The 21,257-nt window shown below is 49.5% G+C and overlaps 1 protein-coding gene across 1 annotated transcript in view; it reads left to right on the top strand.

Annotated features, from left to right (window-relative positions):
• The first annotated feature begins 1,883 nt into the window (after nucleotides 1-1,883).
• Nucleotides 1,884-21,257, top strand: part of Tcea3 (transcription elongation factor A3) — a 34,240-nt gene continuing 14,866 nt past the window's right edge. Inside the window, exons 1-5 of the mRNA XM_005080996.4 lie at nucleotides 1,884-2,063; nucleotides 9,099-9,161; nucleotides 9,939-10,044; nucleotides 10,569-10,710; nucleotides 13,218-13,280. Coding sequence (XP_005081053.1) covers nucleotides 1,995-2,063; nucleotides 9,099-9,161; nucleotides 9,939-10,044; nucleotides 10,569-10,710; nucleotides 13,218-13,280 — 443 coding nt within the window. The 5' untranslated portion in view covers nucleotides 1,884-1,994. The remainder of the gene's footprint in view (nucleotides 2,064-9,098; nucleotides 9,162-9,938; nucleotides 10,045-10,568; nucleotides 10,711-13,217; nucleotides 13,281-21,257) is intronic.

Genomic DNA, 21,257 nt, shown 5'->3' with positions numbered 1-21,257 from the left:
GGGTCTCTCTGGAGTGTCAGTTCCGTTCCTGCACCCAAAGCTCACAGGGAGGCATGCTGAGTGGCAGCTGCGTGCCATGATTGTGTGCAGGTGACCTCTCAGGTGGGCAGAGGGGGTATAAGGATGCTGACTGCATTCTGGGAGAGTATCAGTGATGGGGACCTCCTGAGATTCATTTGCATAATAAGGTTGGACATGTATTCTTAGGGTTCTTCATACTAAGGCCAACAGCCCTCCCAAAAGCTCCAGTCACGAAAAACCTGGAGCTGGGCGTTGGTGGCTCATGCCTTTAATCCCAGCACTCGGGAGGCAGAGGCAGGTGGATCTCTGTGAGTTCGAGGCCAGCCTGGTCTACAGAGCGAGTTCCAGGACAGCCTCCAAAACAATACAAAGAAACCCTGTCTCAAAAAACCAAAAAAAAAAAAAAAAAAAACCAAAAAAAAAAAAGAAAGAAAGAAAGAAAGAAAAAGCTGGCTTTGGCAACTAGGCACTAAGCCCCACCCCTTTCCTCCACATCCCTGTGCTGCAGTCACTCACTTTTCGGTTCCTCCACTGCCCACATGCCAAGGACACACTGAGTTCTCCAGGAGGGCTCCCTTCTGGATGCTAGAACTACCTGGAACATAATAGGTGCTCAGTAAATAGAATAAACTCGTGCTGCCTTCTCGATTACACAGATCCCTTCTTCCCCCACCGAACTCCTGCCCCGCCCTTCGCTGCAATAAAGTTCACTTCTTGAGAGGGGATGGCCCCCAGCTGGACCTTTCAAATGCCCTCTCCCTCTCCCCCCATCTCCCCCTCCCCCTCTCCCTCTCCTCCCTCTCCCTCCCCACTCCCACTCCCCCTCTCCCTTCCCCTCTCCCTCCCCCTCTCTCCCTCTCCTCCCTCTCTCCCTCTCCTTCTCTCCCTCTCCCTCTCCTTCTCTCCCTCTCCTTCTCTCCCTCTCCCTCCCCCTCCCCTCCCCCTCTCCCCCTCCCTCTCTTGCCCCACCCCAGCTGTGATGAATACAGTCCTCCTCTTTTGCCCAGTCTGCTGCAGTGAGGTCTTTTCTTGCTAGTTAATCGGGAAACGTTTGTTGAAGGGGAAAAAAAATCCTTGACGGTCGTCACACACCAACAGTTGGGAGACAGATGTCCACAACTGTCTACTTCTGGCCTAGAACTGGTTTTCTGGGGTTATCTCAGAAAGTTAAGGGATTTCACAGTTCCCCGACCTCCAACCCCCCCCACACACACCGTGGGCCCTCTTCTGCCCTCCATCCAGGAAGGTAGTTTTCTGCTGGGAGGGGAACTAGGTCTGCAGAGGATTCTTGTGAAACCCTTCTACTCCAGAGCAGAGTGTGCACAGCTGACTGGGGGGACGGCTATTCCTTCCACCCCAAATTACTCTTCCAAGCCCACCCCTTGCTTTGGTGCATGGCTGCACCCCAGTACTTGAGAGCTTGTTAGAAACACAATAAAGTAGGCTGCGGAGTCGGGCAAACGATCCCTGAGCATACCTCCCGTGAAAGACCACAGGCCTTGGGCACACGAAGGAGAGCCTAAGTTAGGAGAGAGCTAACTTCAGGGTCTGCACCAAGAGGCGACGAATGCACCAACTTTTCTCGGCTTGGGCACAGCCACGGAGCTCGACGACGCTAAGACCTGGCAGCTCAGAACTTCCCGCAGCTGCACTGACATCCCAGGCGAACTTCGTGCCCAAATGTCCCTGCAGCCCAAGGCACCCCTAAGAGGGTCGGAGGGGAAGAACCCCTTCTCCCAGTCTGGTCCTTCCCCCAAAGGTGCGACCCGCCTGGCTCAGGCAATCTTTGTCCGGGCAGTCCTTGAAGTCTATATTTAGTGCCCGCCACCCCTCCCCCAGCGCTGGGAGGGGCGTGCCCCGCCCCCGCCGGGCTTGAGTGTCTGTTGTGTTTGCGGCCGGTGCCGCTAGCGCTCTGCGCTTTGGAGCCCGCTGGAGCTCTGCGCCCCTAACCCCGCGGGGCGTCGTGGACCAACATGGGCCGGGAAGAGGAGCTACTGAGGATCGCCAAAAAGCTGGAGAAGATGGTGGCCCGGAAGAAGACGGTGAGGCCGCAAAGTTTGCAACGCAGCCCCCGGGCCACGGAGGCGCGACTCCGCCAGCCACGGGCTTGGTGGGCGTGCCGGCGGTGTACCCGAAGGGAGCGCTCGGGAAGTGGGCGGCCGGAGGCTGCCGGGCAGGAGAGTCCCCGCGCTACTTGCTGGGCACTTAGAGTGGGCGTGTGTGTGTGTGTGTGTGTGTGTGTGTGTGTGTGTGTGTGTGCGTGCGTGCGTGGCCAGGTCTAGAGAGGATCGTGCAGGCCCCCACGAAGCGTGGCTGGTGCAAATCAGTGTGGACAGGTCGGTTGCACTCGTGGACTGGCTGCGCTGAACGGAGAAAGGGCGAGGAGAGACACGAACCTGGAGCGAGGACTTTGGGAGTCCCAGGACTCCGGGTGTGCTCAAGGCCGGGAGCTGGAGGGATAAATTCTGAGTGATTCGAAAAAGATCAGAGAAACTTGGGTTGAGAAAGGGGAGCCGAGCCGCATTTGCACCCCCGGGAAGTGGGCCTGGGAGACTCCAGCGAAGCGCCTTAGCCGGGGTGCCAGGAGTCTGTTTGCAACTTTTTCCTTGGCCGAGGGATGGGTCCCTGGCGGGCGGGGGTGAACAGGTGCGGGGCAAGGGGGAGAGGATGAGGCCTGGGCTGCCCCAGCGGGGGAGGTGCTTGAAGGGGAACTGTGCGGGGAGGAGGGTCCGCAGCCCTGCTTGAGGGTCGCTGATCTCTTAGTCCCAGCAGCACACATCGAGAGCCAGGCGGAAAGTTAATGTTTGATCTCTCTAGCGATCTTTGCCTCAGGCTGGTGGCTGGCACCTGTGCCAATTCTGGAGGGCGTGGACTGAAAGGGAGAAGACAAGGGACCGGGTGGGTAAGGCCCTCCACGTTGACTTGACGAGGGGTCCTTCTCGTATTGTCTGGCAATGTGTTACACCAGGACTTGCATTGCCAGTACATTCCAGGAAAGTTGAAAAATGCTGTGGTCTGAAGAGAGGTTTCCGGAAGAGTGACTGAGACCTGAGGAGCCAAGGAGTGTTAGGCATCCTGGAATAGTTGCAGGGCAACAATGAAATGATGGTGTTGGTATAATAAGAGCTACCGTTTCCTCGCCTATAAGATGACTGAACGCCCAGGGGAAGAGCATCTTTGGGGGCAGTAGAGAGGGTTGACCAGTGAGACAGAAGTGCAAAGCTAAGTCTGAGGCAGGTGACTGGGGTGAGCAAGGCTTGCTTCTGCATTCTTGGAGGAGATGCAGAAAGATGCCTCTCACTCTCACCTACCGAGGTTGCAGAGCCCAGTCTCAGATCCCAGCCTCCACTGAGTTGCTCTGGGCTTCTCCCAAAGTTGCCAGCAAAACCTAACCTCAAGTTACAGGACACTTCCCTGGCTGGAGATGACAGAACTAAGAAACTTGAACTGAATGGTGTTTCAGGTGGCCCCGTTGTCTAAGCCCAACCCCTTGCTCACCTCAGACTTGGGCCAGGAAAGTCTGTGGGTGAGAAGGGAAGATTTAGGGGCAGGAGGAAACTCAGGAGGCTCCGTGGAAAGATTAAGGGACCTGCTATGGCTTCCCTCTCAATTTACAGTCCTGGGCCAGCCGCTTCTCTTTCCTTCTTTGGACCTCAGTTTCCTCTTCTGTGAAATGGGAAAAGGAAATAGTGTCTCTTGGGGATGAGGGTCTCATGGAAATGCCAGGGCTGTTTAGGAAAGCTGCATGTCTGGCCACAGGATCCTTACAGGCCAGAAGTAGTGTATAGCCACATCTATGCCTGGAGTCTTTGGACTCTGGCAGGGTTTGGGTAGGCACAGAGCTCTGAGAAAGGCGGGCCTGCACTGAGTGAAAGTGGGCCCGCCCAATGGGGGTTAGTCCAAGAGGGACTACTTCCTGCAATAAGACAAATCTTCCACGTTGCAGCTCAGGGCTGGAACTTATTTATTCAGTGACTTGGGGCTTTGTCAAATACTATGAGCATGCACCAGCTAAATAGTTTGCAAGAGACAAACAAATGTGGACATCTATATGGCTATATGTACATATAATGACACGTCAGCAGAGCCACACGGATGCTGCCTCAAAAGCAACTTGTATTTGTGTGAGATGCAGCCCCTGACACTACCAGGACAGACCCGGCACTCTGACAGTCTGAGTTAAAGCAGAATGCCCCCAAAGTCGACCACACGGCTTCACTGGGAAAAGCAAAGCCAACAGCCTCATTTATGCCTTCAGGCATCATCACTTGGGGACAAAGAGACACAGGTGGTTTCAGGCTGCATCCTCACTACATCACTCCTGCACCCTGCCCCAGAGACACCGTTAGCCACACAACAAGAGAGGCACATCCAGGAGATTGTCATACAACGTTAGGAGCCCACCTACAACACAGGCTCGTGCATGTTATTCTCCAGCGTGACCCAGTTATACAGAAACATGCCCTCAATGGTGAGCTGCAAATGATTTGACACCAACTATGGAATTTTCAGGAATTTTGCAAACTGTTAAACAGACATTTAAAAAGGACTAGTGTGCTTATAATGAAAAGCAGTGCTTTTACAGGTCCTCCCTTGACAGTTCTGCCCGATAGACCATCAGGGGCAGGGGTTGGAAAAACAACAGCAAACCTTGCACCGGCAAGATGGCTCACTGGGTAGAGGTGCCAGCCACTAAACCTGTCGAACTGCGTTCAGAACACATGGTGAGCTGGGCATGATGACGAACGCCTTTAATCCCAGCACTCAGGAGGCAGAGGCAGGTGGATTGCTGAGTTTGAGGCCAGCCTGATCTACAGAGGGAGTTCTAGGACAGCCAGTTGTGAAACCGTGTCTCAAAAGACCAGAAAAACAACCACAACAAAAACAAAAACATGTGACTCTAGTGGTCACCCTCTGACCCCCACATGTAGGCTTTGACATATACACGTACGCAAAATAAGTGTAAAAGAAAACCCAGTTCAGGAACAACATGTTGGTAGGCGGAGATTCATCACTGGAGGGGTATTTACAACACAGAAACCAGCCAATGCTGTGAGTCAGGGTTTTCTTGGGAACGGCTATCAGTATGCACAATTTTGTGAGTCCACTTACCTGTGTTGGTATTCCATGATTGTGTATATTGGCAGATTTATGCCTTAATATAGTATGTGAAGCTCTGAGCACAGTTTTCATTCCAGCCCAGCTTATTCCACGCAAGACAGGGTCTCCCTGTATAGTCCTGGCTGTTCTGGAATTTGCTCTGTAGACCAGGCTGGCCTCGAACTCACAGAGCTCCACCCGCCTCCGCCTCCTGAGTGTTGGGATTAAAGGTGTGCGCCGCCACCTTCCTGCCCTGCCCAGCTCTTTCCTCTTCTGTGAAATGGGTTAATTCTGTAAAAATGGAGTAGTAAACAGGACCCACTTTTCTGGGGCCTTTCGAGGTGGGTGGGTGGTTTGTTTTTGAGACAGGATCTTATATATAGAAGACTGGCCTCAAACTCAGGGAGTAACTGAGAGTGACTTTGAATCTCTGCTCTTCCTGCCTCTACCTCCCAAGAGCTGAGATTCCTGCTGGGGACTCCCACCCTGGTGTTTGCTTTATTGTGCTGGGGACGGTGTCTAAACTTGGCGCATGGAAAGCAAGCATTCTGACTGAACTACCTTCCCACCTCCTCCTTGTGAGAAGCTGGTGCAGGTCAAGCACATAGTCTTTTATTAACATTAAGCATGGAGCTGTGCTCCTATGAGCTCTTATATACACTGAACCTCAGTGCTAAGGGAGGCTAAGGACTAACAGAGGGCAGCTCATAGGATGTGGTCCAGGTCCTGGCAAGGGGAGGCTGGGACCTGGAACCAGGCAAGGGACATACAGGACATAGTTTGTGTTCCTTAGAGAATGAATCTGAAGATAGCCAGGGCTGGCTTCTAGACACTAGACTTAGCCAAAAAGCTGAGAGGCCACAGCAGGGCAGCCTTCTAGGATGCAGGGGCTAGGAAAGAGAAGGCTGAAATAGACTGAAGGTGTTGAGGACCTGGTAGACAGATTTCCAACTGTAAGCTTCCTTCTTTCTCTTCTCCTGCTTTCTACTTCATTTGATCTTTCAAAATATTTATTTTTTTGCTGGGAAGTGGTGGCACATGCCCTTCATCCCAGCACTTGGGAGGCAGAGGCCGGCAGATCTCTGTGAGTCAAGGCTAGCCTGGTCTATAGAGTGAGTTCCAGGACAACCTCCAAAGCAATACAGAGAAACCCTGTCTAGAAAAACAAACAAACAAATAAATAAAATCAAAGAATAAAAAAATCTAGGCGATAGAGAGATGGCTCAGAGGTTAAGAACACTGACTGCTCTTCCAAAGGTCCTGAGTTTAATTCCCACTAACCACATTGTGGCTCACAACCATCTGTAATGAGATCTGGAAACCTCTTTTGGTGTGAAGGCATACATGCAGGCAGAACATTGCATACAAAATTTTAAAATATTCAAATTCTGGAGCTGGGCACAATGACATATAACTTTAATCTCAGCATTTAGGAAGCAGAAGCAGGTGGATCTCTGTGAGCTTAAGACCAGTGTCATCTACATTGCAAATTCCAGGACAGCCAGGCTGTCCTGGCTGCATAGAGAGAACCTGTCTCAAAAAAAAAAAAAAAAAAAAAAAAGCAAGCAAGCAACCAACAAACAAAACAAAGTCAAGGTTGGGGAGATAAGTCAGTTGGGAAATTGTTTGGTGTACAACCATGAGGACCCAGGTTCAAGCCCCAGAGCTCATGTAGAGAGCCGGACATGGTGGCATATGCTTATATCCACTGCAATGGGGAACTGAGGGTCGGGAGATCTTTAGAGCTCATGGTCCAGCCAGCCTAACTGTTGAGCCCCTGGTTTTGTTGAGAGAGACTGTCTCAAAATAACAAGGTGAATGGTACCTGAGAAAACACCCAAGGTCTCCACCAAAAGCACATGCCTATCACATGCATATCATATGCGTGCACACGCGCATACACACACACACACACACACATACACACACACGTCACCTGCACGATGGAGGGAGAATGAATGTTGGTTGTGTGACATTGGTGATGATAGCAGGCATGCATTACGAAGAACCCAAGGAAATTTCTGGTGTGACATCCATGTTCTTGGTGGTGATGGTTTCGTGAGATTATGCATGTGTCAAAACTCAGAGGCTGGCTAGAGAGATGGGCTAGTATGTAAAGGCACTTATTGCCAAGTCTGGTGACCTGAGTGTGATCTCTGGCACCCTCATGGTGGAAGGAGAGAGCCTGCTCCAGCAAGCTCCCTCTCCTCCGCACAGGCACCTTGGCAGGCACATACATGGCCTGCCGTCCCCAACAAGATAAATACATGGAAAAAATACTCTTAAAGCACAAACTCAGGAGCCAGGAGATGGCTTTAATTCCAGCAGTGGAGAGGCAGAGGCAGGCGGATCTCTGAGTTCAAGGCCAGCCTTGTCTATAGAATACGTTCTAGGGCTACACAGAGGAACCCTGTCTTGAAAAACAAACAAAAGCGTACCAATTCAGGGGAGCTGGAGAGATGGCTCAGAGGTTAGAGCTAGAGAGATGGTTCAGTGGCTAGAACAGGAGAGATGCTCAATGGTTAGAGCAGGAGGGATGCTCAGAGGTTAGAGCTGGAGAGATGGCTTAGTGGTTAGAACAGGAGAGATGCTCAATGGTTAGAGCAGGAGAAATGGCTCAGTGGTTAGAGCAGAAAAGCTGGATCAGTGGTTAAGAATACTACTGCTCTTCAGAGGACCAGAGTTCAGTTTCTGACACCCACACTGGGCAGCTCACAACCGTCTGTGACTCTGGCTCTAAGGGATCCGTCCTATACTCGCATGCACATATCCACCCAGAGACACACAAGTGAAACATACACACAATTTAAAACATACCTGTGGGGCTGGAGAGATGCCTCGGTGGTTAAGAGCACTGGTTGCTCTTACAGAGGACCCCAGTTCAATTCTCAGCACCCACACGATGGCTCACAACCGTCTGTCACTCCAGCTCCATGGGTGGGCCCAGTGCCCTCTTCTGACCTCCACGGGTACCAGGCACACATGTGGCACACATACGTACATGCAGACAAAGCATGTATTTAAAATAAATTAAAATATTAAATTATGCATAGGAATACACATAATTAAACATTTCTAACTTAAGAAAAAAACACTTAATCAGTTTAGGACTTAGGGAGATGGTTCAGCAGGTAAGTGTTTGCTGCACCCGTTTGAAGACTGGACTTCAATTTCCAGCACCTATCAGCTGACCACCTGTACTCTCAGTATGTGCTGGAGGCAGAGAGAGACAAGGGATCCCCAGAGCAAGCTGATTAGCTAGGACTAGCCAGATGGACAAGCTCTGGGATCAATTGAGACACCTTGTTCAATACATAAGATGGAGAATTTCAGGGAAAGACAGATGTCAACTTCTGGCCTCCACACACATGTGCACATACACCCAAACAATGTGAATATACATACATACACCACACTTAGATATTAAAAGAAAGTAAAAGAAAACTTGGCTGGAGAGATGGCTCGGCCGTTAAAGGCTAGGCTCACAGCCAAAAAAAGAAACAAACTCATACAGTTGTATACAACAATACATGGCTTGTGGCATGTCGGTTATACCTCCATAATGATCTAAAAGTCCCAGAATGCCAGGTGCAACAGCGTGAGCCTGTGTAACTCCAGCCGCTGTGGGAGGTGGAGGAGGGAAGACACCAGGAGTTCTAAGCTGGGGACCCCCCCCCCCGCAATATCAAACAAATAAAAGCCCTCAGTCCTCGAGAGACGAAAGGAGGTGTGGAAGCCAGGCAGTGACTCCATTCTGAGACAGGGACGTGCTGGGCAGAGGGAAGCAGAGGGGATGTCTAGGTGCTGGGAGGCGCAGCTAGCCGACTAGCCGACTGCTCTGGGATGAGAGACCCCCTCCCCGTGTGCCCATGCCTGTCCTTGGACCACACATCTGTCTGTTCTCAGCCCACAGCCATCAGAGAGAGAGGCCTGTGACATCGCCTGTGCCTCAGTCCTCTCCTTGTGACTTCCCGCAGGAAGGGGCCCTAGACCTTCTGAAGAAGCTGAACAGTTGCCAGATGTCCATCCGGCTGCTGCAGGTGTGGGGGGCTCTTAGGGTAGTGCCTCTGCGGGAGGGAAAGACCCTGTGGAGGTTTTTGTGGGGGCTTCTAGGGACGAGATGCAGACATGGAGTTGGGACAGGGTGAGCATCTCTTGAGGGTAGGTTCTTTCCTAGGCTTATGGGTCAGGGTCCTTGGGTTTAGGGAGAAGGTGGTTTCCTTGACTCTCTACCCGAAGCCAAAGGCATTGGAGTCCAAGCAGCCCATGGCCCAGGGAGAGGGAGATGTCCCCTGCTTTCAAATCCTCCTTAGATTTCCCACCCGCCCCCCAAACTTTACCAGCAAGTTCTGGCCCTGAAAGACAAGCGCAGATCTAAGATATGGTCTCCATAAATGGGTCTAAGTCAAGAGTTTCTCTCAGCCAGATGGTGGTGACACACTCTAATCCCAGCACTCAGGAAGCAGAGGTAGTCGGATCTCTGAATGTTCAAGGCCAGCCTGGTCTATAAGAGCTACTTCCAGGACAGCCTCCAAAGTCATAGAGAAATCCTGTCTTTCTCTCAAAATATCTAGTGTGTCCTAATTAAAGTCAACACCCACCCCACCCAAGCTCTCCACCAATGCTGTCTATCAGCATAGGCTTGGGTCTCCGGCAGGGTAGCAGGTCAGGGTCTAGTTCTAGGATAGATGACTCAGGGTCAGAGCAGGGATCCTGGAGAGGTCTAGGTTGGAGGGAAGTAATGGTTGAGCTGCTACCACTCCCTTCAGAAGAGTGATCGGTCCTATGGGTCAGCTCCCTTAATCCTTTCCTCACAGACCACCAGGATTGGAGTCGCCGTCAACGGAGTTCGCAAGCACTGCTCAGACAAGGAGGTGGTGTCCTTGGCCAAAGTCCTCATTAAAAACTGGAAGCGGCTGCTGGGTGAGAGGGGGCAAGACCAAGGGGAGATGGGGCTTCCTCCCAGCCTACGGGAGAGGGCATGCCTGGCGATCAGCTTGCGTCATTGAGTTATTGAATTAATGGCATGTGGCCTCTGAATTACGGAGTTCATGTTGTTGTGTGCACAAGTGTGAGATCTATATGTAGCATCTAACCTTTCTTGTATGTGTCTATATGTTTCTGTTTGTGTGCATGTATGTGCACATTGCCTGACTCTGCACAGATGTTTGTACTTCTATGTTCATGTTCCCACGTGAGGTGTGCATGTTATATATACATCTCTGTGTGTACATGCATATGTGTGTGCATGAGTGCATGTATATGTGTATGTGTGCACATGCATCCACATGTGTGTGTGCACATGTGTGTGTGTGTGTGTGTGTGTGTAATGGGCACGCATGCAGCTGTCCCCCAGTCCTGGCCCTTTATTCCCCAGTACCCAAGGTCACACAAGGCTGGTCTGAGAAGGAGCTGAGTGGAGAAACAATGCCACTCTTTCATTTTAGACTCTCCCAGAGCTGACAAAGGAGAAAGAGAAGAAAGAGACAAAGCAAAGAAGAAAGAAAAAGGGCTTGGCTGTTCAGACTGGAAACCGGAAGCAGGTCTTTCTCCATCTAGGAAGAAAGGAGGGGGAGAGCCCAAAGCCAGGTACTTCTTTCCCGGGGTGGTGAGGAGGGAGCCCACGATCGTCTATCAGCAGCTGTTTAGAGAATTTCTGGAAGGTGTACAGCCCTCAGAGGCAGATGTTAGTGTCTCCTCCAGTGGGGTCTTTGGCTCAGTCTGATCTTTTCTCATGGCGCTGGCTTCCCGTAGAAAGGGGAAGGGACGGGAAGCTTGCCGACTTGCAGTCCTGGCATCGCTCACCCTTGAGATACTCACAGGAGCCAGGCACAGCAGCACATGACTGTAAACACAGCGCTCAGGTGATCAGAGCCGGAAATCGTGGGTTTGCGGCCAGCTTGATCACTTAGCAAGATCACTGCCTCAAAATAGCAAATGGGGTTCTCACAGGGTTCTCTAGTCCCTCGGGTACAAAGAAAGAAGACCACAATGGGAGAGAACCCTTGCTTAGAGGGATCCCCATGTCCCCAGACCCATCAGCAAAGCCTTGATGTCTAACAAGAGCAGCCACCACTGCCAAGATTCTCTGCTCGAAAGCTCTCCACTAATTACCTGCAGTCTGTTTGTAGCCTTTCCTGTCTAGACACTCTCTATGAACCAAGTCATTTTCAGTGTCCGTGATGTTGCCTGGTAACCCAGCCACATCCCACCTTTGCCAGGTCTGCAGGGCCAGTGGGGCCAGGACCTTGTCTGTCCTTTGAGAAGGGGAAGTGATCGATTCACTATTTACCTGGCATGTGTACTAAGTCACCTGGAAGCAGAGTAAGCCCCCCCAGATCCCGCAGCTGCTATTTGGGGTCCTCTTCAGAGAGATCACAACTCTGTGCCCATTCCTCTTGCCCCCCCCAGCCAGGTGTTCCCCAAGCAAATGGTAAGACACAAATGCCACATTTACCATTTGTAGACATATAAGGAAGGTGTTGGGGAAGCTGAGGCCGGAGCATAACTTGAGACAGGAGTTGGAGGCCAGCCTGAGGGACATAGTGAGCCCCCACTTTCAAAAGAAAACCTTTCAAAACTAGCTACATCTTCAGTCCCTGTAACTGGGAAGTCTCCTCCCTTCTGGGGTTTATGTTTGGCCATCTGGTAGCTAGTAGATTGATGGTAGATATTGCCACACTGCAGACACACCCCTTCAGAATCTTTCAAATGCTCCAATGCACAAACTTTGAGAGAGAGAGAGAGAGAGAGAGAGAGAGAGAGAGAGAGAGAGAGAGAGTGTTCACATGTGGAGTCAGGGGACAACTTGTAGGAGTCAAGTCTGTCCTTCTGCCATGTGGATTTGGTCATCAGGCTTAGCATCTCCTCTCCCCTCCCCTTTTCCATCTCCCATCTCTCTCCTCCCCTTTTCCATCTCCCATCTCTCTCCTCCCTCCTCCCCTCTCCTCTCTTCCTTGTCCCTTGTTGCCTCTCTTCACAGTGCGGGGATGGAAGCCAGGGCCTTCACATGCTAGGCAAGCGCTCTACCTCTGAGGTCCAGCCCAGCCCAGTCCTCACACACACTGCTCTTCCCTAGCCTTCATGAAGGGCTGTTACATAATAAATATAATAAGGAAGTGAGTTATGCAGTGTACTAAAAAATGTGAGCTGTGGAATTAGGAGAATTAGGTGAGATGAGAGTGAAACTACAGTTTGTAAACAGGAGTTTTATTTTTTATTTATTTATTTATTTTTTTTTCGAGACAGGGTTTCTCTGTGGCTTTGGAGGCTGTTCTGGAACTAGCTCTTGTAGACCAGGCTGGTCTGGAACTCCACAGAGATCCACCTGCCTCTGCCTCCCAAGTGCTGGGATTAAAGGCGTGTGCCACCACCGCCTGGCGTCAGGAGTTTTATTTAAAAAAAAAAAAAGTGAAAGGAAACTACATTAGAGATCACAAGTTGCTCAGTGAGTTTTGGAAAGTAAAGACTTTTTTTTTTTTTTTTTTTTTTTTTGGTTTTTCGAGACAGGGTTTCTCTGTAGCTTTGGAGGCTGTCCTGGAACTCACTTAACCTCTAATCTTGTCACGCAAACAGCATGGTGGTTATAGGATTTGGGTGGATTTTCTTTCTGACTTTTTTTTTTCTCCTGGACATTGTTTTCTTATAAGACTTTGGGCATTGCACACACCCTATCTTGTTCCCTGCTGTATTTGCTTTCCATTTGTACTCAGCACAAGCCTGTGTGCTCCCCCCCAAACAGCCTGCAGGGGAGGCTGAAGCCCGTCTCAGGGTCTCCAGCTTCAGATACATATAACAACCCCAGGAACCCAGCCTGCCCAGCAGCAGGAGAGAGGCCTGCTGAGAATTCTTAGGAGAGCAATTCATCATTACAGGGTAGCATGAATGTAGCATGTCTGCAGACATCTGTTTCCTCGCTTGTATTGCTGTCAGGTGGGGGTGGGCACTTCTGGACCTCCCTTTCCCTGGGCACTGTGGCCTAGGGAGGCTCCCTCATCTTCTGCCCATCAGGCCTTGCTCCAGAGGTTCCTCTCCCAGGAGGGCAGAGTCGCTGCTAGCCTACAAGACCACATCATCCCCAGTTTTGTGTCTTTCAGGAGAGACTCTGTAGATTCCAGGTCGTCCACCACCTCCTCTCCAAAAAGGCCGTCTGTGGAAAGGTAAAGGAAAGCCGCTGACTTCTCCCTGGCAGAGGGGCCTTGTTCATCGGGATGGGGTGTGTGTGTGTGTGTGTGTGTGTGTGTGTGTGTGTGTGTGTGTGTGTGTGTGTGTCTGCTCAGAAAGGGAAGCCTGAAGCAGGAGAAAGGAGGGAACCTCATACACCACGTCACCTCCAAATCCAGGACCTGTGGGTATGACTGGTGAGTGAGTGTGTGTGTGTGTGTGTGTGTGTGTGTGTGTGTGTGTGTGTGTGTGTGTGTGTGTGGCTCTGCTCAGGAGAAAGGAGGGAACCTCATACACCACGTCACCTCCGAATCCAGGCCCTGTGGGTATGACTGCTGACAACTCACTGCCTCTCCATCACCGAGTATCATCCCCAAGGCCAAGTTGAGCTCAGTAAGGACAGCCAGGGCTATGCAGAGAAACCCTGTCTTGAAAAACAAACAAACCAAACACAGTATTTTGGAGACAGGAGGGCTCAAGGCCAGCCTAGGCTGTGTAGTAAGAGGTTATGGAGTGGTTATGCGGGCATTGGGGTCTTACCTAGCCAAGGGCCTAGGCGTATGACGGCAACCTGATAGAGTCAAGGGGCAGTGACAGGAGTCTGCAGAAGCAGCCTGGGGGAGGCAATGCGTGGATGAGTCCAGCCCACACGGGTCCCTTAGAAACTGGGGCACTGGCTGGGAATGGCATCACCAGAGTTAGCAGACTTTCTCTGGCGGCTGCTTCAGAGTGGATTGTAGGGATCAAAGCAGAAAGAGAGAACAGCCAGGAGGCTTTTGGAATAATCTGTAGCTCAGATCCCTTTGACAGTGATGGAGTTGGAAAAAAAAAGAAATAGATTGAAGGTCTATTCGGGAGTGGCATTTTATGAATGATTGCATGGGGGTGTGAGATAATAAAGGGGAGTCGAGGAAGACTCTACACTTCCGTTTGAGTCTCTGTAGCTGGTGCTGTCAGTGTGGAAGACTGCATGGGGTGTACTGCTAAGTATTCAGGTATGCGGCTGGGATAAGAGTGCTTGCCTAGCGTGCACAAAGTCCTGGGGTTCATTCCCAACACTGTATAAGCCACACGTGTTGATACATGCCTGCAATTCAGAGAACTCAGGAGATGGAGGCAGGAGGATCAGAAACTCAAGGTCATTGTTAAGTATATAGAGAGTTCACACCAGGCTGGCCTAATGTGAGAGCGTGTCTCAATAGAAACAGAAAGGGTTCAGGTCTTCTGAGCTGGGTGCGATGACAATTCACTTGGGAGGCAGAGGTGGGTGGATCACCAGTTTGAGGCCTAAATCTAGAGATGTTGGATTTGAGCTGTCTTAAGGCATTTTGGTAGAGCAGTTGAATCAATGGAGTAAGAAAGCTCGGGCTGGAAATAAAAACTAGAGTCAGCGTGTAGCTGACATGTTAGGCTAGAAATGTGAACAAGGGCGCCAAAGAGTTTGTGGGTAAAGGAATAGGTGCAAATTGGAGTCCAAAAGAAGGGAGGTCAAAGGTCAGGGCAGCCAAAGAAACATACCTGTGGGCGAGGCAGGCAGGCTGGCAAGTTGCCTAGTAGTGGATGGAGAGAAATGGGGAGTATCCAGGAGCCATACTGAATCCCCAGCTGGTCTGCCTGGACACTAAGGGCATTGGCTTATAGGAGAATGTGTTGGACGATGCACTTCTTGGAAGCCTTGTTTCAGGAAGATTTCCCTTGGAAAGAATAGGAGGAGAAAAATGTGGTCATTTAAACGAAGATTTACCAGCCCTGGGAGGTTGACACAGATTCAGCACTGTGGGAAGTAGCAGCCCCAGCTAGTGAGTGGAGGCTCCTAAAGTGTGCCCGAGAGTCTGAGACTGTGTCACCCTGCCTCTGAAGGAAAGAACTCTGCAGTCAGTTAGTAATGTCTGCAGAGGGCAAGACCTGGGAAACCAGCTCCAACATCATCCTGTTTGTAGATCACTGGTTCTCCATGAGAGGCACCATTGGGAATATTCTGTGTGTATGAGGGGTGGAGATGGGGAGACACTGCTGGGACTGAATTGGAAAAGATGCTAAATGTCATGGAACATGAGGACAGCTCTGAGGGAAGGATTTCTACCTCCAGATGCCTTCCCCAGCTGCCTCCTGTCCTTAAGACCTCTGGGCTCCTCCATAATGCCTTTTCTTCTCAAAGTCAACCAAGCAGAATGTCTTCCTGGTAAATGTGCCATTCTCTGTTGGCTACGTGTCAGGGATAGGCAATCAAAAGGCAGACGAAGGTGTTAGAGATCCATTTTATCTTCTATTTGGACTCTTGTGCTTTCTACCTCTTTAATTTTCTTTTCTCTCTTTCCCTTCTTATCTCTGTTAGATTATTTATGACAGCTGGAGAGAGATGGAAGGCAGAAAGAAAGAAAGAAAGAAAGAAAGAAAGAAAGAAAGGAGGGAGGAAGGAACGAAGAAAGAAAGAAAGAAAGAAAGAAAGAAAGAAAGAAAGAAAGAAAGAAAGAAAGAAAGAAAGAAAGGCTTGGTCTTGACCCTAGATGGACCATGCTTATTCATGGCGAGGGGGTGTCTCTGTTACCCAGATGCATGAGTGGCCAAAATGCCTACATTAGAAGATTGGATGTGGGGGCTGGAGAGATGGCTCAGAGGTTAAGAGCACTGGCTGCTCTTCCAGAGGTCCTGAGTTCAATTCCCAGCATCCACATGGTGGCTCACAACCGATTATCTGTAGTGAGATCTGTCGCCCTCTTCTGGCCTGCAGGGATACATGGAGATAAAATACTGTACACATAATAAATAAAATCTTTAAAAAAAGGAAGAAGAAGATTGGATGTGGCTGGATGGTGGTGGCACAAGCCTTTAATTCCAGCACTTGGAGGCAGAGGCAGGTGGATCTCTGAGTTCCAGGTTCGAGGCCAGCCTGGACTACAGTGCAAGTTCCAGGACAGCCTCCAAAGCCACAGAGAAACCCTGTCTCAAAAAACAAAAACAAACAAACAAACAAAAAAAAAAGACAAAGAAAGAAGAATGATGGGATGTGGCCCTTTATAGGGGCAAAAATAACTTCCATATTCCACAAGGGAAGCTGGGAAGTGTAGTCTTTCATCAGGAAACTACCAGTCTTACTGCTGAAGGCCAGCTTTTAACAGGTCAGAGAAACTGGAGAGGAGATGTGGACTAGGAGAACTACTGGACAGACAGACAGACAGACAGACACATGGGGACTTTTTCTGAGGGCCAAAGCTTAATTCTGCATTTTATTTTTCTTATTGTTGCTTGCTCTACTCTGTTCTTTCTCTGTTCCCTTCTTCTATCCTGATGTTTTTCTTCTTCCCAGTTGCTCTCCTCTGTGTCTTCCCTGCTGTTATCTTTCTACATTTTTCTTCTACATCTCTTGTTTTTCTTTTAGACCTCCTAAGACAAAAATTTCTATGCAAGAAAAGATTACCTCATAACATAAGTTACACCATAACATCTTCACCCCAAAGCAGGCATTCTTTTATTACTAACTAGAAAAGTTTTAACGAGCTAAGCATATTTCAGCCAGTTCCCTTTGTACTGGCAGACAGCTGCTTGCTGCTTCTGTGTAGCAGTTTCCTGTCCTTACAAAAAACTTTAAACAGCCATCTATAGTGACATCTGGCGCCCCCTTATGGCAGGCATACATGCAGGCAGAACATTGCATGCATACTAAATAAATAAATCTTTAAAAAAAAAACTTTAAACAAGTGGTCAGGTAAGCATCTATTTATCTTTACCCACAATGGGGTCATTTAATTTCCTTTCACAACTTTGTTTTAATCATCGGACTGTTTTTCCACAGGCAGAGTTCATGGGTCTATAAAAATGAAACTTCCTTGTTCTTATTTTTCATCTTCTGCAAATCTCACATCCATCAAAGGGGAAGGTGACTTTTGGCCTATTTTTGCCTTTTTTGTATCTCCTACTGCAGCAACTGGCAGAATAACCTAAACCATTTTCCTAATCATCTTTACTGGTTTTTTGTTTTGTTTTGTTTTTGTTTTTGTTTTTTTGTTTTTTCAAGACAGGGTTTCTCTGTGTGGCTTTGGAGGCTTTCCTGAAACTCACTCTGGAGACCAGGCTGGTTTCGAACTCACAGAGATCCACCTGCCTCTGCCTCTCGAGTACTGGGATTAAAGGCATGTGCCACCAACACCCAATTTCATCTTTACTATCTTAACCACCTTATCTTTTAGGCTAACTAAGAAAGTTCAATTAAATCCTAGATCTAACTAAGCATCATTATTGCTCTATAAAAATCATCTTTGTTATGATCTGCAGGTAAGTTGCCCTGTGAGGAGTGGGGTTTTCCCATGAGACAAACACACTATACTAGATACAGTAGGATCCTTTTCATATAGTAGTCACACTATGCCAAACACAGCAAGACATGGCAGCAGCAAGCAGGAGGAAGCAAAGAACATTCTGGAAGCAATCCTCCCGGGGCTTTGCCTCTCCAGGATGTATCCAGAGTAGCTCCGTTGCTGACTGCAGCTCCTCTGACATGGCCACTGGCGGTGGCGGTCTCTCCCTCCCTTTTCCCTTTCTTCTCCTCCCCTTTTCTTTTTTTTTTTTTTTTTTTTTTTTTTTTTTGGTTTTTACGAGACAGGGTTTCTCTGTATTGTTTTGGAGGCTATCGGTCCAGCCTGGCCTCGAACTCACAGAGATCCGCCTGCCTCTGCCTCCCGAGTGCTGGGATTAAAGGCATGCGCCACCACCGCCTGGCTCCTCCCCTTTTCTTACCTCCTCTTTCCTTTCCTCTTCACAAGATCTCTGTTGAGGCTGACCTCAACTTCTCACATGCTGGGACTACAGGTCCAAGTCAATCATGGTCAGCTCTTGTTTAACCTCATCCTTTCATTCATTCATTGGTTAATCCATTCATTTGCTCTGCAAGCACAGCTGCTGAGCATGTCTTTGCAGACCCCACGGTTCCCCAGGCATCAAGGACACATCCACACCCTGAGTGACGAGTGCAGAGTGTGGCTAGCTAGACTACGTGCCTGCCTGAAGGGGCAACACTACCCAGCCCTAACCAATGGATGCCTTATGAAAATGCACATCCAATGTGTATTTCAGGGTTTGTTGTTTGTTTGTGAGACAGGGTCTCACTATGTAACTGGCGTTAAGGGTGTGTGCCACCAGGATCTCACTGTTTGAGGACCCTGGCTGACCTTAAATTCCTGGGTTCAAGGAGTCTTATTGCCTTAGTTTTCCACATAACTGAGTGTATAGACATGTGCCACCATGCTTAGCTGTTGATCTTCAGTTCCTTATTTGTATGTGTGTGTGTGTGTGTGAGCATGCGTGTGGGTGGGTGTGGGTGTGGGTGGGTGCATGTGATGGGGTCAGAGAACAACCTTGTGGACCTTTCTGTCCTTGTGTGGATTCCGAGGATCGAATCCGGGGCACTAGGCTTATTTGGCCGCCTCTCTGGTCCCAATCTTCCAGCATAAAATTATTTTTACTTTGACTGATTGGTTGTATATGTGTGTGTATGGACGTACACATGGAAATCAAAGGACGGCTTGTAGGAGTTGCTTCTCTGCTTCCATTGTGTGGGTTCCGGGATGGAGCTCAGGTGTCAGGTGTCAGGTGTCAGGTGTCAGGTGTCAGCTGTCAGGTTTGGTGGTAAACAACCATTTTGCCAGCCCACAGCCTTCCAGTGTTATGTGTTTTTCTGTTGTCATTTACTTTATGTGTATATGTGTTTCCATGCTTGAGTTTATATGCACCATACATGTGCAGGAGCTCAGAGGCCAGAAAAGGGCATTGGATCTCCTGGACCTGGAGTGACAGGGGGTTGTGAGTTGTGAGCCATGCTGGGAAGGTTAACAGATCCTCTGCAAGAAGAAATCAGGGCCCTCCACTGCTGAGCCATCTCTCCCAGTGTTCCAGTTCTAGATGTTCATAGTCTGCACATGACATTTCCACTGTAAATACTGGCCACATGTGCAGATTTTTCTGGTACACAACAGGACATAGTGCAGAGGTCACACACAAAGATGCTAGCTTGGATTCCTTGGACCCATAGCTTGGATTCAGTGGAGTTGCTCTCCCGTGTAGTGGGGACACAGGAAGAATGTCAGGGCATGCTTTACACAGGAAGGAATTTTAAGCTGGGAGTTAGGCTGGTAACTCAGAGGGCGATGTCAGGAGTGGGGGGGGGGAGCAGTGCAAAGGTGTGGCAGGAGGAGTGGACAGGTGTTTGGGGACTAGAGATGTAACACACATGCACAGAGACACACACTTGAAGGGCTCCATGGTAACTAAGAAGAAAGTTGCATTCAGATCAGTTGCCTTTAATCTTGACTTTGCCTCCCCCCCCCTGCAGCTCCTGCACACTTGCAGTAACTGAATTGCCCTCAAGGTGGCACACAAGAGCAACAAGCAGGACCCCCAGCTACCTCTGCCAGACACCAGGCAGGATTTCTTAAGGGCTGGCACCAGTGCTGGGACTGAGGTCAAGGCTGACTGACCTGGGAACAGAAGGAAGGTGCAGAAGCTGGGCATAGTGGCGCACATCTTTAATCCCAGCACTCTGGAGGCAGAGGCAGGCGGGTCTCTGTGAGTTCCAGGCCAACCTGGTCTACAGAGCAAGTTCCAGGACAGGCTCCAAAGCTACACAAAGAAACCCTGTCTCAAAACAAACAAACAAATGAACAAACAAAAAAAAAATAAAAGAAAAGGAAGGTGCAGATAAGATGCACCTAACCCTGAGCTAATGATGCCTTCTGGAGTTTGGCAGTTCCTAATGGTAGGAGCATGGCTGCCTGAAACAGCCCAGACACAAAATCTAGGCAGCCAGCTCCTAGCCAAGCTGGAAGGCACAGAGCCAGGGTGCTACCAGGAAGAGCAGAGGGAAAACTTCACCAGCTGCACCTCGAATGGGTAAGGAGACTCTGGAAAACTCTGGTTTCTAGACACAGTGAAATGCCTTGGGAGAACTGGAAGGAAAGACAGCCCTTTCCCGTCTGACACAACCACCAGGAAGTCGGATGGATGACTTCAGACAACTCAGTTTCACTCGATGAGACTTGCTCTATTGATCTCTAGAGTGGAAGCAATTTTGACTCCCCAAGGTCATTTGAGGGTCAGATGGTGAGATGGAAGGCCTGGCATGGCTCCCAACCCACCCCACAGTCTGCAGATGGGGAGCGTGCAATAGTAGCATTCATATGCAGTCTGAGTAACCTGACACTTTGCTTGTGGAAATCGTCTTAGGTTCTTTAGTCATTCCAACAAACCCATAAGATGGGTGCTACTGTTATTCCTGTTTTACATGTGAGAAAACTTATCTGGAGGGCAAAGAACCCACCCAAGGCTGTAGAGCTACAAAGTGTGTGTGTGTGTGTACCAGGCTTTGGAATTTACCTCTGAATCTGAGGAGAGAGAGGGAGGGAGGGAGGGAGAGAGAGAGAATGTGTGTGTGCAATGGTATGCACATAGAAAACATTGGAGAATTGGTTCCCTCTTTCCACCATGTGGGTTCCAAGGATTGAAATGAAGTCATCAGGCTTGGTAGCAGCTGTATATATCTGCTAGGCCATCAAAGCCTGGATTCTTTTTTTTTTTAAGGTTTAATTATTTATTATGTATACAATGTTCTGCCTGTACACCAGAAGAGGGCACCAGATCTCATTATAGATGGTTGTGAGCCACCATGCGGTTGTGGGGAATTGAACTTGGGTCCTCTGGAAGAGTAGCCAGTGCTTTTAACCTCTGAGCTATCTCTCCAGTCCAAATCTTGGATTCTTTAGGGATTGGGGTATGAGACTGGCCCTCATTATGTAGCCCAGGCTAGAATTCATGAGCCTCTTGCCTCAGCCCCTTAAGTACTGGAATCACAGGGTTGTGCTACCACACCCAGCTCTGGAGCTTGGATTCAAACTCAGGGCAGGCATTCAAAGCATGACAGCTACCATTGCTGTCTGCTCCAAAGCCCTGTGCTAGGTGCTTCCTCTACATCAGGGGTTCTCAGC

Source organism: Mesocricetus auratus, unplaced genomic scaffold (genome assembly GCF_017639785.1).
Source record: "Mesocricetus auratus isolate SY011 unplaced genomic scaffold, BCM_Maur_2.0 Super-Scaffold_100014, whole genome shotgun sequence".
Classification (NCBI taxonomy): domain Eukaryota; kingdom Metazoa; phylum Chordata; class Mammalia; order Rodentia; family Cricetidae; genus Mesocricetus; species Mesocricetus auratus.
Note: the sequence above shows the minus strand (reverse complement) of the source record. Positions and strands in the feature narration are given on the sequence as shown.